This window comes from Hyperolius riggenbachi, chromosome 1 (genome assembly GCF_040937935.1).
Source record: "Hyperolius riggenbachi isolate aHypRig1 chromosome 1, aHypRig1.pri, whole genome shotgun sequence".
Classification (NCBI taxonomy): Eukaryota; Metazoa; Chordata; class Amphibia; order Anura; family Hyperoliidae; genus Hyperolius; species Hyperolius riggenbachi.
Window position 1 is genome coordinate 608,965,842 of NC_090646.1, and position 13,960 is coordinate 608,979,801.

The 13,960-nt window shown below is 45.9% G+C and overlaps 1 protein-coding gene across 5 annotated transcripts in view; it reads right to left on the reverse strand.

The window, feature by feature from the left end:
• LOC137559090 (leukemia inhibitory factor receptor-like) overlaps window positions 1-13,960 on the reverse strand; it is a 169,234-nt gene that overhangs the window by 77,025 nt on the left and 78,249 nt on the right. For all 5 annotated transcript variants that reach the window (XM_068271787.1, XM_068271790.1, XM_068271788.1 and 2 more), the window contains one exon: window positions 9,664-9,711. In XM_068271787.1, coding sequence (XP_068127888.1) covers window positions 9,664-9,711 — 48 coding nt within the window. The remainder of the gene's footprint in view (window positions 1-9,663; window positions 9,712-13,960) is intronic.

The window sequence follows — 13,960 nt, forward strand, 5'->3', positions numbered from 1 at the left end:
GGGGGGGGGTACTGTAATGATCTGCTCAGCTGCCTGTGCAGGCAGGCAGCTTTTTGACCATTGTTTAGGTTTGCATGCTGCAGGACTCTGGAAAGAAGAGCTTTTGTCAGTTTTGCAGCTTGTGCTTGCTGAGGAATTTGCATACGTTGTCATACAAATTGCCTGGCCACATTCATTGGAGGCGTGTACTATAAGTACTATGTGTTTCCCACAATGCTTGGCTGGTCATAAGGAGTCTTCCTGTGAAACACTCTGGAGAGTGTCAGCCATGCTCTTTGTTTGAAGATCAGCTTAGAGTAATTCCTGGAAACTGTGCTAGGCAGGTTCCCTAGTGCAGTTAGGATTGTTTATCTGTTTGTTTGTTCTGTTGCTATTGTCCTGTCCCAGCTGTGGTCGACAGGAAATGGTTCTGATCTCTGTTCTTGGAGTATAGCTGGTGCAGCGGTTGCTACCAGCTATCTCTTCTGATCTGTCTCACTTGGATCGCGCTGGCATCTTGCGCTAGCGCTGTGGATCCTTCTGTTCTGCTACTCTGTACCTGGATCGCGCTAGTCACTTTTGCTAGTGCTGTGGATCCTTCTGTTCTGCTACTCTGTACCTGGATCGCGCTAGTCACTTTCGCTAGTGCTGTGGATCCTTCTGTTCTGCCTCCCTGGATCGCACTAAGCATCCTGCGCTAGTGCTGTGGATCCTTCTGTTCTGCTACTCTGTACCTGGATCACACTCGCTTCGCGCTAGTGCTGTGGATCCTTCTGTTCTGTCTTCCTGGATCGCGCTAGCCACTTTCGCTATGATTTGCTGTGCCTTTGCTATCCTCGTATTCTGTTCTGATCTGCCTTGTGTCACTTCTAGCAATCGCCTTTCTTGCGGTTGCGTTTCTGTTTCGTATCTGCTGTTGTGTGTGCGCGGTCGCGGGGTGGCGACTAGATTGGCGCACACACATACAATCTGTCCCTTTGCTCGTTCTCATTCGCAATCGCTTCTCTTGCGATTGCGTTCTGCGCTTCGTACAATTCCTGTCTGGCATTTGTGGAGGTACAGAGGATTGGTTCCTCTGCACTCCCCAGCGCCATCTGCCGACAGGAATTTCCCTCTACGGGTGCGTAGCACCTTTTGCTGGGTGCCTGCAATTATACGCTTGTGGAGGATTTCCGCCGTATCAGCGCACGCGTTGTGCGCTGCTCACGGAGAAAGTTCCACAATCGTTACAGAAGAGAACTGATGTTCCTTCCATTAGAGATTGGATTAGGAAAGTCGAGTCAGTGGAGTCCATGGAGAAAGCCGGAAGCCGGCGAAACGTCGGGGTAACTATCCGCCTGCATGGGACACCACGCCATCCCGCTCTCCACCCTGGCACCACTCTGAGACCCCCACCATCGGCCTCCCCCAGCCACATCGCACACTGCCTTGGACAAGGACTTAAGAGTGGGTACCACTTGGGAGGCACGAGCACCCGCAGGGGATCCAGGCAGGCTCTTCAACATGGCGTTTACAGGGCAGTCCTTTTGATGCACTGGAATGCCTGGACCAGCACACAGCCTCTATTCAGAAGCATGGTGAGATGAACTGATCAATGCTGATTATATCTCTGACGGTATGGTGTGATTCTGATGTGGAACCCATACAGCCGCTTCTGACAATACTTTGGTGAGGTTATTTCAAGTTGTTTGAAGATCGTGATATATGTGTTGGTGTCCATGTTATTCTATAGAGCTTAAATCGCTGTTTATATCTACGCTTGGATTGCCGGATCGCTCTGCTGCCATGGTCTGTGCTATATTACTCTTTGAAGAATGAACTGCTTGCTGCATGGCTTTTTTGCAATACCAATACCCAAGCCTGTGCCAATATTGCTAGATTGACTCTGTGGCCATATTTACACTTGTCCCTCTAGTTCTAGATGCCGGCGTGTGCATGCTGAGATGAATGGTGATTATGGTGGTTATGGTGTGACGGGGTGGCTATCCCATGTGTTTTTTAATATATATTTTTATGTTTTTGGAATAATAAAATATAAACATGCTTTTGAAATTGACAAATGCTTTTTTCTGATTATTGGGAGTGTATGCTCTACCATTGATATTTTCGCCACTGCCACTTTTTTGATTAGTTTTCCATGGAAGAACTGGTTGCCATTTCACATAATAAGATGGAACGTCATATGTTAGTTTGGTCTATCTGGGTTGAATTTCAATACTCCGACACATATAAATCCCTGATGGTCTAATAAGTGAGAGAAACAATTTTAATTCCTCCTGACTGTTTTTTTTTTTAGGATTTGGATGAGAGTTTCAAGGTTTGCTCCGCTTCATTACCACTGGGACTTGAGTCGGCTGGTCTTCCAACGCTGTCAGGCCCACCAACTCTACATTCTTAGGTTTGAGAACACCAGGACCTAAACTGAACTACATTAAACTTCCCCCTGAACCTATCTATGTTAATACCAGGGATGGGACGACGAATCCGGTGAATCCACGAATCCCTCGAATATTGGGAAATATTCGAGATTCGTAAATTCGAATTCCGACGCCATTTTCCGCTATCCGAATCCGCCGAATCCCGACGCTGCATTGCCGCGCATCCCCTGCTCCCCCCGCTCACACTCGTCCTCCTTCGACCCCTCTGCGCCGCTCCGCTCGCCCCCCCCCTTCCCGCCCGCATAGTTAGTATCAACTCACCTATCCAGAGCGGAGCGCAGAGCGGCAGACCTCTCGCTGACTTCCTGGTTTCCTCTAGTGACGGCTTTTACAATGACATCATCAGTAAAAGCCGGTCCGGCCACAAGAGGGAACAGGGAAGTAACGAAGAGGTCTGCCGCTCTACGCTCCACGGGAAAGGTGAGTAGATACTTATTTATGCAGGGTTGAGCGGAGGAGGCACGGGGGACGGAGGAGGCCGTGGGGGGGTTGGGGGTGAGCGGAGGAGGCACGGGGACGGAGGAGGCCGTGGGGGGGTTGGGGATGAGCGGAGGAGGCACGGGGGACAGAGGAAACCTTGGGGGGGGGGGGGGGGTTACCTACATAAAGGCCACTATACCTACCTACCTACCTAAAGGCCCCTATACCTACCTACCTACCTACCTACCTCTATACCTACCTACCTACCTACCTACCTAAAGACCCCTATACCTACCTACCTACATGAAGGCCACTATACCTACCTACCTACCTACCTAAAGGCCCCTATACCTACCTATCTACCTAAAGGCCCCTATACCTACCTACCTACATACCTACCTATACTTAAGGCCCTATACCCTGCTACCTATACTGAAGGTCCCTTTACCTACCTACCTACCTATACTGAAGGCACATGTACCTTACTACCTATACTGAAGGCCCCTATACCTAGCTACCTACCTATACTGAAGGCACATATACCCTGCTACCTATACTGAAGGCCCCTATACCTAGTTACCTACCAATACTGAAAGCACATGTACCGTGCTACCTATACTGAAGGCCCCTATACCTTGCTACCTATACTGAAGGCCCATATACCTTGCTACCTATACTGAAGGCCCCTATACCTTGCTACCTATACTGAAAGCTACCAATATTGAAGGCACCCATACCTAGCTAGCTATACTGAAGGCACCTTTACCTCGCTACCTATGCCTGGGTACCTATACTGCGGGCAACTATACCACGGATCGCACAATTCTTATGTGCAGGATTCGTTAGATTCGGGATTCGAAAGGTTCGAGATATTTGAGAACCTTTTTAGATTCGGATCCGGATTCAAAGAAATTGTGGATTCGTCCCATCCCTAGTTAATACCCAACCAATCTTTCTCCTGCTGTTGTCTCTATATTTTGGAAGCCCCTAGAATTTAGTATAATAGTGCTATCACTTCCTCTCTGATTGGAATCGATTCCCACCACACACAACACATTCATTTTCAACAAATTCCAGCAAGGAATCTATTGAAAATCGCACCAACAGCAGTGTTGCACCACTGACGCTCTTACCCATCACCAATCCACCAATCCAAATTTTATGTCCTGTCCAATCGATATTGTCAGGTTTTTTGGGTCAAAACTGATCAAAATTCGAATCGGTGCTGTCAAGAGGCCAAAATTGGTCACATGTACCGATCGGACACGCTGCAAGATGTAGGGCCAACTTGCTATATTGGGTGCGCTGTGGTAGTGGCATGCAATATCAGGATGAGCTCACGTATATGCCGGCAACTGTGTGCGGTGCGTGTATGAAGACAGAGACAGCAGCGGACACAGACAGGTAAAGTATAGTGCACCGGATGGTAACATTTTACATTAGGGGAGGACAGTGCGTGGGGCGACGAAGTGGGAGATGCGCGGTAATAAGGCAGATTCCCAAGAGATTTAATTCTGAAATCGATCAAGTATTTGGCCTCTGGTGTATGGGCAGGCAAAAGATCTCTCTCCAATCAGATCTGATCAGAGAGAGATCCGTCTCTTGGTCAACCTGCCCATACATCTTCTGTGCCCGCGCCATGACATACCATTCTTCCAGTTCCCTGCAACAACTTAGTTTCGTTTTCATCGACTCAGCCAGTCAATGGCCACTGCATCTGCACGTCCCTGGCCACTCACGTCCTTGATCACCATTCCGTCACTGGGAGAGTCCTGCGCATGCGCAGTATGCTCCCGGTGGCGGAAGCACAATCGAGGACACATGCAGCCAGGCTGAGTGGCCAAAAACAAAACTGAGTCGCTGCGGGGGACCGGAGGATTGGTATGTCACGGCACGGGCACAAGGCGGCCCAGGGGACTGGTAGAAGCCCCAGCCCCCAGGTAAGTCAAACTGGATTTTTTTCTTTGACTTTAGGTTTCCTTTAAAAAGAAACAAACATGTCAGCCTCCATATACCTCTCTCCTCAGGTTCCCATTGAGTATGAGCCCCTGATGAGTCATATGACGAAACCGGTAGGGCGTGGCCTCGTGGTGAGTGGAGAGACGCTAGCACGGCGGTGGTGAGGACGTCCTGAAACTGTTTTATTTACATGCGCATGTTCTAAGTTTTAAATGTGAGTGTACTACCATCTTTTATTACCTTTTAATAAACGGAGTTATGCTATGATACTCTCTATTTGAGTTCATAAAGGGAGAAGGTTGCTGATTACGCATAGGAAGTGTGGTGAAAAACGTTGATTGCTGGACTGTTATGGTCAGCCACGGCATCTGGTGAGCCTTGAATTTTTACTACACTTGGATACACAGAGTGGTGGTACTTTCTCTGGGTCTGGGCACGGATTGGTGCTGTTACTGCTGGTGGAGGGCTAATTGATACTGGGTCTCCATACAGTATTACGCTATCTGTTGTTCCTTGTCTTTGAGTTACTAATAGGAGGAAGAAGCTGATCGTGAGGGGCCACATTACTGTACCAAAGCGATTGATGCTGACTTTAAATAATCAGCCCATTCATCTGGTGAGAGTGATACCTGGCAATATTGCAACTGCATGTCTGCCTTGAAATGGAGTAGAGGATTGTGATTACTGGAAATTCAGTTACTGCCTGGGGACATTGGTGCATGGACTTTTGTGGAGAGTGGGATTATTCATTTGTACTTCATTCATTTGTATTTAATCATATTGACGTTGCAGGGTACTGACAAGTGTAGAGCGCCATTTTCTTAATACTAATTTGAATTAGGGTGAATTTACCCACCCATGTGAGTGGCGATCCACTTGTCAGTCTTTCACTATTTGAGGGACTTTAGGATATAGGTGCTAAGAGGAGCGCATCTGCCATATTGTCTAGCTAATAAATACAATGTATTTATTCTTAAAAAACGCAAACGCAATCGCTGTACAAAGCAATTTTGTGAGCGTTTTGCATTTCTCCTATACCTTCCACTGAGGCGGAATCATCCACGCACCGCTTCGCTGCCCGCACAGCGCATGACCCGCGCTGATATGAACCTTCTCATAGACATTCATTGCACAAGCGTTCAGGGGGCGTTTTTAAAAAGTGCACGCGGGAGAAAAAATTGAGAAACCGCCTGCAGTATGAACGAGCCCTGAAGGACCACCAGGACCTCCCTTCAAAGTAGCAGGAAGGAAAGATGCTGCAGGGCCTGAATGATCATATTGTCACATAAAGCCCCACCGTCTCTTTAGTTTTTGCAGGAAGCAGGACTGGTACATTCCGTTCCATCTCAGTTTATAGTAAATACAGCAATCACGTTTCCACTTGAGATAATTTCTTAATTGGTACAAAGTGTGCTTCGCTGTAATAAGTCTAATAATAGGTCTTAAAAATACTGAGAGTTGTGCAGGGCAGGAAATTGTGGTTATGTAGGTCACCCTCACCTACAGCATCAGTGATATCTCCTGCCTCAGCTTGCCTGGCTTTCACATTTACAGCAACACTGCGTTTTCATAGAAAAAAAAAAAACTACATACAGTATGACATTGGTGCGCAGACCTTTTTTGTAATTTTAATATTATTAAAATAACATTCACAGTCAACACTTTGTAGCTATCTGTGACTTTCTAGAAGTGCTGAATTATTATTATATTACTAGCTGATGGTCCAGCGTTGCCCGATTATGTATTTGGCTGGTTTTGGCTCCACCCACTTTTCCTAACCCTGACACACAATTACTCAATGACCTAGTTTGTGAGCTTTGCGGTCTTTGGCACCAATAATTTGCATTGAAATGAAACAAGTCTGATTGGCCGTGACTCCACCCCCTTTTCTGAATTTGAACCCCAGTCACCCAATGACCAACTGTACCAGGTTTGAGGTTTGTGCCATTAACAGTGCAAGAATGGCAGCAATTCAATTTTCCCCTTGAAAATCAATAGGTGAATTTTTGATTGGCTTTTGTAGGCTCCACCCACTTTTCTGAATATTAATCCCAGTCACCCAGTGACCAACTGTGCAAAGTTTGAGAACCCTGCCATTAAAGAGACACTGAAGCGAAAAAAAAATATGATATAGTGAATTGGTTGTGTACTATGAATAATTACTAGAAGATTAGCAGCAAAGAAAATATTCTCATACTTTTATTTTCAGGTATATAGTGTTTTTTCTAACATTGCATCATTCTCTAATATGTGCAGATTACACAACACTCTGCATTCAAAATGAGTCTTTCAGAGCAGTCTGTGAAGTAATGACCTCTCCTCTAGCAGAGGAAAAGTCAATAGTCCAGGAACAGTTGAGATAATAAAAGTCAGATAACAGCCCTCTCCACGACTAACTTAGTCGGAGAGCTTAATGGCTTGTTTGCATAGAGATAACAACTGGAGTTTCTCAACTCTTTCTGTACTGGAAACAATTACACTGATGTATCTGATCTTAATGTTTTATTTCTTAGCTGTGCTACACATACAAATCATAACATCATCATTTTTTTTTCGTTTCAGTGTCTCTTTAACCGTGTAAGAATGGCTGCAGTTTACATTTTCCCAGTGAAATTTGTATTTGTCTCCGCCCACTTTTTGGTTATGGGGATAAAAAGTATCCTATATGTTATTCCAGGTAATGTACTATTTTCATTCAAATCCTTTCAGCCATTGTTGCGTGATTGAGTATCAAACATCGAAACATGAAAACATCTAAACTTTTGCATTTATAATATAATTGAGATTAAAACAATAATTAAGCTACCCTGTGAAATGCATTGCACCCTGGAGTAGTCAATTAAAGCTTTTTTTACTGAAACTGAAAATTTTGCGTCTTCTATAGGGGAGGTAAGTCCACCGCTGCCTCCCTTTTTTTATTTTTTAAAATAAGTTGTCTTTACTCTGTTTGGTGCCTTTGTGCCAGTCTACAGTGTGACATAAAATTTCATAACATCGGTATCATATCATATCATCCGCTGTCCCTTTACCCCCCGCCCAGAAAAAAAATTCTGGCACTCCACCTGGATATCCAGTTATTTCAAATTAATCACCGTAAGCCCAGTGGAACCTACAGAACAATTGTAATGAACAGCGGAGATGCCGCCGTGTGGTCTAGTGACAGGGTGGCTATCTCCGCGTTCAGACCGGCGGTTTCCGTGCAGCGACACGCGTCTGAGTTGGCTGGACCTTCTAGTTCACACAGATGGAGAGCTACGCGTGCGCGCGCCAGGCGACAGGACATTTATACCAGCAGAAGGGGAATCAGCTGATCAGGCCGATCAGCTGATCCCAGCTGGACTCTGGATTGGCTGAGTGGCTCGGGCGGAGCTGCACAGCACTGCAAGTACCGGTATATATAGATCTTGCTTGTCAGTTGCTGGTTGTCTGCCGTTGTGAATACTTACGTGTGAGCTCTCAGGCCAGTCAGATCCTACAGTGTGTTAGAACCAGGTGGACCTCGGAATTAACACTTAGCCAGATTACGCTATTGTTATACTGTGTTATACTTTAGACCAGTTCCAGGGTGTTGTGACCACGGACCTCACACCCAAGCTTAGGATTACTGTGTCATTACTGTGTTATACTTTAGACCAGTTTCAGGGTGTTGTGACCACAGACCTCACACCCAAGCTTAGGATTACTGTGTCATTACTGTGTTATACTTTTAGACCAGTTCCAGGGTGTTGTAACCACGGACCCCACACCCAAGCTTAGGATTACTGTGTCATTACTGTGTTATACTTTAGACCAGTTCCAGGGTGTTGTGACCACGGACCTCACACCCAAGCTTAGGATTACTGTGTCATTACTGTGTTATACTTTAGACCAGTTCCAGGGTGTTGTGACCACGGACCTCACACCCAAGCTTAGGATTACTGTGTCATTACTGTGTTATACTTTAGACCAGTTCCAGGGTGTTGTGACCACAGACCTCACACACAAGCTTAGGATTACTGTTTCATTACTGTGTTATACTTTAGACCAGTTCCAGGGTGTTGTGACCACGGACCTCACACCCAAGCTTAGGATTACTGTGTCATTACTGTGTTATACTTCAGACCAGTTTCTGGGTGTCGAGACCAAGGTCCTCATACCCCAGACTAGGATTGTGATTTATATCTGTTATCACCATTTGCTCGGGTGTTGCCGACCTGGCCTGCCCGACCCTTCTGGCTGTCACTCATCCCTTGAGTGTTCAGTCTGTCTGTACTACCCGTGACACTATTCCACCAAGTTTCAGGTAGCTGCAGAGACCTCCTGTTCCTCAGAGAGGCCTCTCTGCAGTCCAGCCAGGGACTCTATCCCTTAGGAGTCCTTTGGCTGCTGTATAGTCTGATTCCCAGTATTGCAGGGAATCACTGGCTCGCAGGCTATCTCTATCCCCTTTCCTAGGAGATAGTTCACACACAGCCAAGGGCCACTTGCTCCTCAGGTGGTCCATGCTCATTGTTATCTGCTTCTCCCGCCCCACGGGAGACAGCCTACTGTTGCACCAAAACACTTACACTTTATCAGGTGTCCAGAGGTTAGTCATACTTGTATTATTGGTGATTCTGCAGATCATCAATAATCGGGTATATATATCTGTATTGTTGGTGATACATACTGCAGATCACCAATAATCAGATTCTCTCTGTGTGCTGACACCAATCGTTACAACAATACAGTAACTTTTGTTTCTAGCCCATATATCAATTTTCCAAGAGACTACCTAAAATTTGGTAGAACTGGTATTGCAAAAACTCACACCAATTAAAATTAGATAACAAAAGTTACCAAAAGGTTTCTGTAAACAAATAAATGAGTAAACATTGAATCTGCTTACCTGGAGATTCTTGACAATTGGAAATAAAGTCACATTTGTTAGGTAGACCTGTTGGATGAAGGAAAAATATGGGACACATTATCAGATCATCTCGGAGCAGGGCAGAAGCTACAGATCTAGACATTGCTTTGGAAACCTAGTGATATATTTCCTACAGGCCCAGCTCACACCAATGGCTGACAGTGCTAGAATCGGGAAGGGGGGGAGCAGAAATGCTGATAAAATGGAGCAAATGTTGGGATAAATTATTCTGATTGGTGGCTCTAAGCAGCTGAACTTTCTTCAATTTTCTTCAATTTCCCTTGTACAGTACTGGTTTTGAAAAATCTTCCTCGATGTCTGTCAGCTGCATATATGTGAACGCAGGTGCCTGGAGGTTGGCGCTAAGGCAGTGCCATAGCAATAAGGGGTGCAGAGGTTGCTACCACACTGGGCCCTTGGGCTAGAGGTGCCCTCCCTAAGCTACAGTATTAGCGCTTTATTGGTCCTGTGCAGGTAATAATCACTTCTATAGATGCTTTGAATGGAGGTAATCATTACCAAGCTGTTCCCCATCCCCTTCTTGCACCTCTGACACTGTGGTTGTCCTGGGCAGGTTTTGGTGCACCTTATCAATTATTATGTATAGTGCTTGATGGTCCCGAAGTAAAACTTGCACTGGGGCACATTGGGCAAGTAAATTGGCCGATTTCCTTGGCACATATAATGCTGTGGACTTTATGTCTACCCGCTTTTCCACTTTGATGGCCTGTTGCATCTTGGATCTTTGGTGGTTATCTTATTGCTGTGGATCTTTCCTAGTCCTGTCATGATTTTACTATTTTGTACTGTATGTCAAGATTTTGAATAAAGAAAGTCTGTTTTTCTTTTTAAAAAGACTTTGTGGAGACTGCCGGTCCTTACATAACTTTGGATCCTTGTCCAACCTGGTGCTCTGGTGGACTGACCTTGCACCTCTGGTAAGCTGCAGGGGAGTGCGGCCTGGAGACCACATTGCACTATTGCTGATGATCACCTCACCTGGCTTTTTTAGTAAGATTTTGGGGGGGGGGGGGCTAGCATCTGCCAGGCCACTGGAATCTCACCAGGACCAAGGCAGCTGCCTAGGTTTGCCTTGTGGATGACCCAGCTCTCTGCCTGGAGGGTGGGCAGCACTGCGTCCTACATTGGCCACACAGAGCCAAGTGGCTCTCAGAATGTAATATGTTTATCAGTTTTCCAGGGTGGATTTTTGGGTGGAAGCCAATTGACCTACCTTTATATTTTCTTTAGCGTATGGGAAGAAAATCAGAAAAAAAATAATCCATGCAGATGGCTGGCGCTGGCAACATAGTGCAGAAAAGGGAAAATTCTACCCACTTTGCCATTGTGCCACCAATAGCCATGATTATCTCCTAGGGTTGAGTCACACTACTGAGCGCTTTGTGATCTGCTGCGTTTGCATTTCTAAAAAACGCACTCCCATTGACGTGCATTAATATCACGGTAAAATCGCAGCAAAATTGATGCAATTTGGAAACATTGCGTCTGCCGCAATTTTAATGCAAGTCAATGGGAGTGCCACAGTTATGACACAGTTAGGCTTTACATAGTTACAGAGTTTGTTTGACATCCATCCATCAAGTCCAACCAGAATAAAAAAAATAAAAACAACAACAGCAAAGAACAAATAAATACAGCTCCATTATCAAGTCCTGTTAACTACATGGGGCTTGATTCACAAAGCGGTGCTAACCTACTTAGCATGTCTAAAGTCTTTAGACGTGCTAACCAGGGTGCTAAGTAGGTTAGCACCGGATTTCTCAATCAGATCGCGCACTAACTTTGCGCGCGCAAAGTTTTACGTGCGCAAAGTTTTATGCGCGGTAAGTCCCATAGGCTTTAATGGGCACTTCGCGCGGTGCGCCCTGCGCTCTGTACAGTTTGCGCGTAAAGTTTTACGTGCAAAAAGTTTTATGCGCGAAAAGCTCGTTTAGACGTGCTAAGGGGGTTTTTACAGGCGTGCAAACAGTTAGCACCGCTTTGTGAATCAAGCCCATGGTGTCTGGATGAAAAGAAAAATTGCGTACATTTAAATGTAAATTAAAATAAAATTTTGGCCACATAAGCATCTGCTTATTTGTCAATAAAACCATCTTTCACATCCACAGAGTAATACCACGGAAATCCGCACAAAACAAAACATTTAGTTAGTGATAGTTGATATGCATATTCAGCAGTGATGCATTGTGGGACACCTCATATGCTCACTCCACCCTGAATAATTGCAAATACCTTCTGTTTTAAGAAGGCAAAATTCTGTTTTACATAGCATTTTTGTAAGGACTAAAGAGGCTTTTTGATCCCTTTTTTAGCCCTGTACACACTCCTAGGAGTTCAGGTTCAACATGAGCTTGCTGGGAAATCTGTTACTCTTAGTGATAGTTGGTGATATAGTTCCTATGTGCACAGACTTTAGGGGCACCCTTGGGGCCTGATTCACAAAGCGGTGCTAACAGTTAGCACACTGGTGAAAAGCCCTTTATCATGCCTAAACTCAGTTTAGGTATGATAAGTTTAGGTGTGATAAGTTTAGGTGTGATAAGTTTAGGCATGTTAAGTTTAGGTGTGATAAGTTTAGGCATGATAAGTTTAAGCACCAACTGGGTTAGCACCGCAGTGCACAGCTGATCAAAAGTTTTGCGCTAGCAAAGTCTGGTGCACTTCGCAGAGAGTTTAATGGTGCTGCTTTGCGTGCGGGACTTTGCGTGCGATCTAAACTTATCTAAACTTAGCATGCCTAAACTTATCATGCCTAAACTTATCACACCTAAACTTATCACGCCTAAACTGACTTTTCACCAGCATGGTGCAATGGTTATCATGCCTAAAGTCTCTAACTGGGTTAGCACCGCTTTGTGAATCGAGCCCTATATGTTGATATAAGATCACAGAGGTCTCTCACCTGTGGTCAGTAGGGACAATATGTAATGTTACATCCAGGGGCGTAGCTAGAAATGACTGGGTCCCATAGCAAAAAAAATGTATGCTGCCCCCCCCCCCCCCCCCACGACCTTCCAACCCCACGGACCTCCCACCCACACATTCCTCCAGGACCATCTACCCCAACATTCCCAAATCCCTCTAAGTACAGTATATGTAGCCAGGTCTATAGGTGTCCCCAGTTTAGGTAGTAGTCAGGGGCGTAACTAGAAATCACTGGGCCCCCTTGCAAAAATTTTGATGTGCCAAATAATCGTAATGGGGCAGTGTTTCACTATAAAATAATTGTAATGGGATAGCGTTTCACCATAAAATAATCGTAATGCAGCAATGTTTCACTATAAAATAATTGTAATGCAGCAATGTTTCACCATCAAATAAGCGCAATGTGTGCAGCATTTCCCCAGAAATTAATTGTAAAGTGGGCAGCATTTCAGCAGAAAATAATCGCAATGTGTGCATCATTTCACCATAAAATAATCGCAATGTGTGCATCATTTCACCATAAAATAATCACAATGTGTGCATCATTTCACCAGAAAATAATCACAATGTGTGCATCATTTCACCAGAAAATAATCGCAACGTGGGTAGCATTAGCCAGATATGGGTGCCACTGCCCCCCCCCCAGCATATAGGTTAGCCAGATATGGGTGCCACTGCCCCCCCAGCATATAGGCTAGCCAGACATGGGTGCCACTGCCCCCCCCCAGCATATAGGTTAGCCAGACATGGGTGCCACTGCCCCCCAGCATATAGGTTAACCAGACATGGGTGCCACTGCCCCCCCAGCATATAGGTTAGCCAGACATGGGTGCCACTGCTCCCCCATCATATAGGTTAGCCAGACATGGGTGCCACTGCTCCTCAGCATATAGGTTAGCCAGACATAGGTGCCACTACCCCCAGCATATGGGTTAGCCAGGCATGGGTGCCACTGCCCCCCCCCCCCCCCCAGCATACAGGTTAGCCAGACTTGGGTGCCACTGCCTCTCAGCATATAGGTTAGCCAGACATGGGTGACACTGCCCCCCAGCATATGGTGTAGCCAGGCATGGGTGCCACTGCCCCCCCCCAGCATATAGGTTAGCCAGACATGGGTGCAACTGCCCCCCCCCCAGCATATAGGTTAGCCAGACATGGATGCCACTGCCCCCTCGGCATATAGGTTAGCTAGACATGGGTGCCACTGCCCCCACAGCATAAAGATTAGCCAGATATGGGTGCCACTGCCCCCCTCCCCAGCATATAGGTTAGCCATATGGTGGTGCCACTGCCCCCGTAGCCTGCCATATGGTGGTGGTGGTGGTTCCAC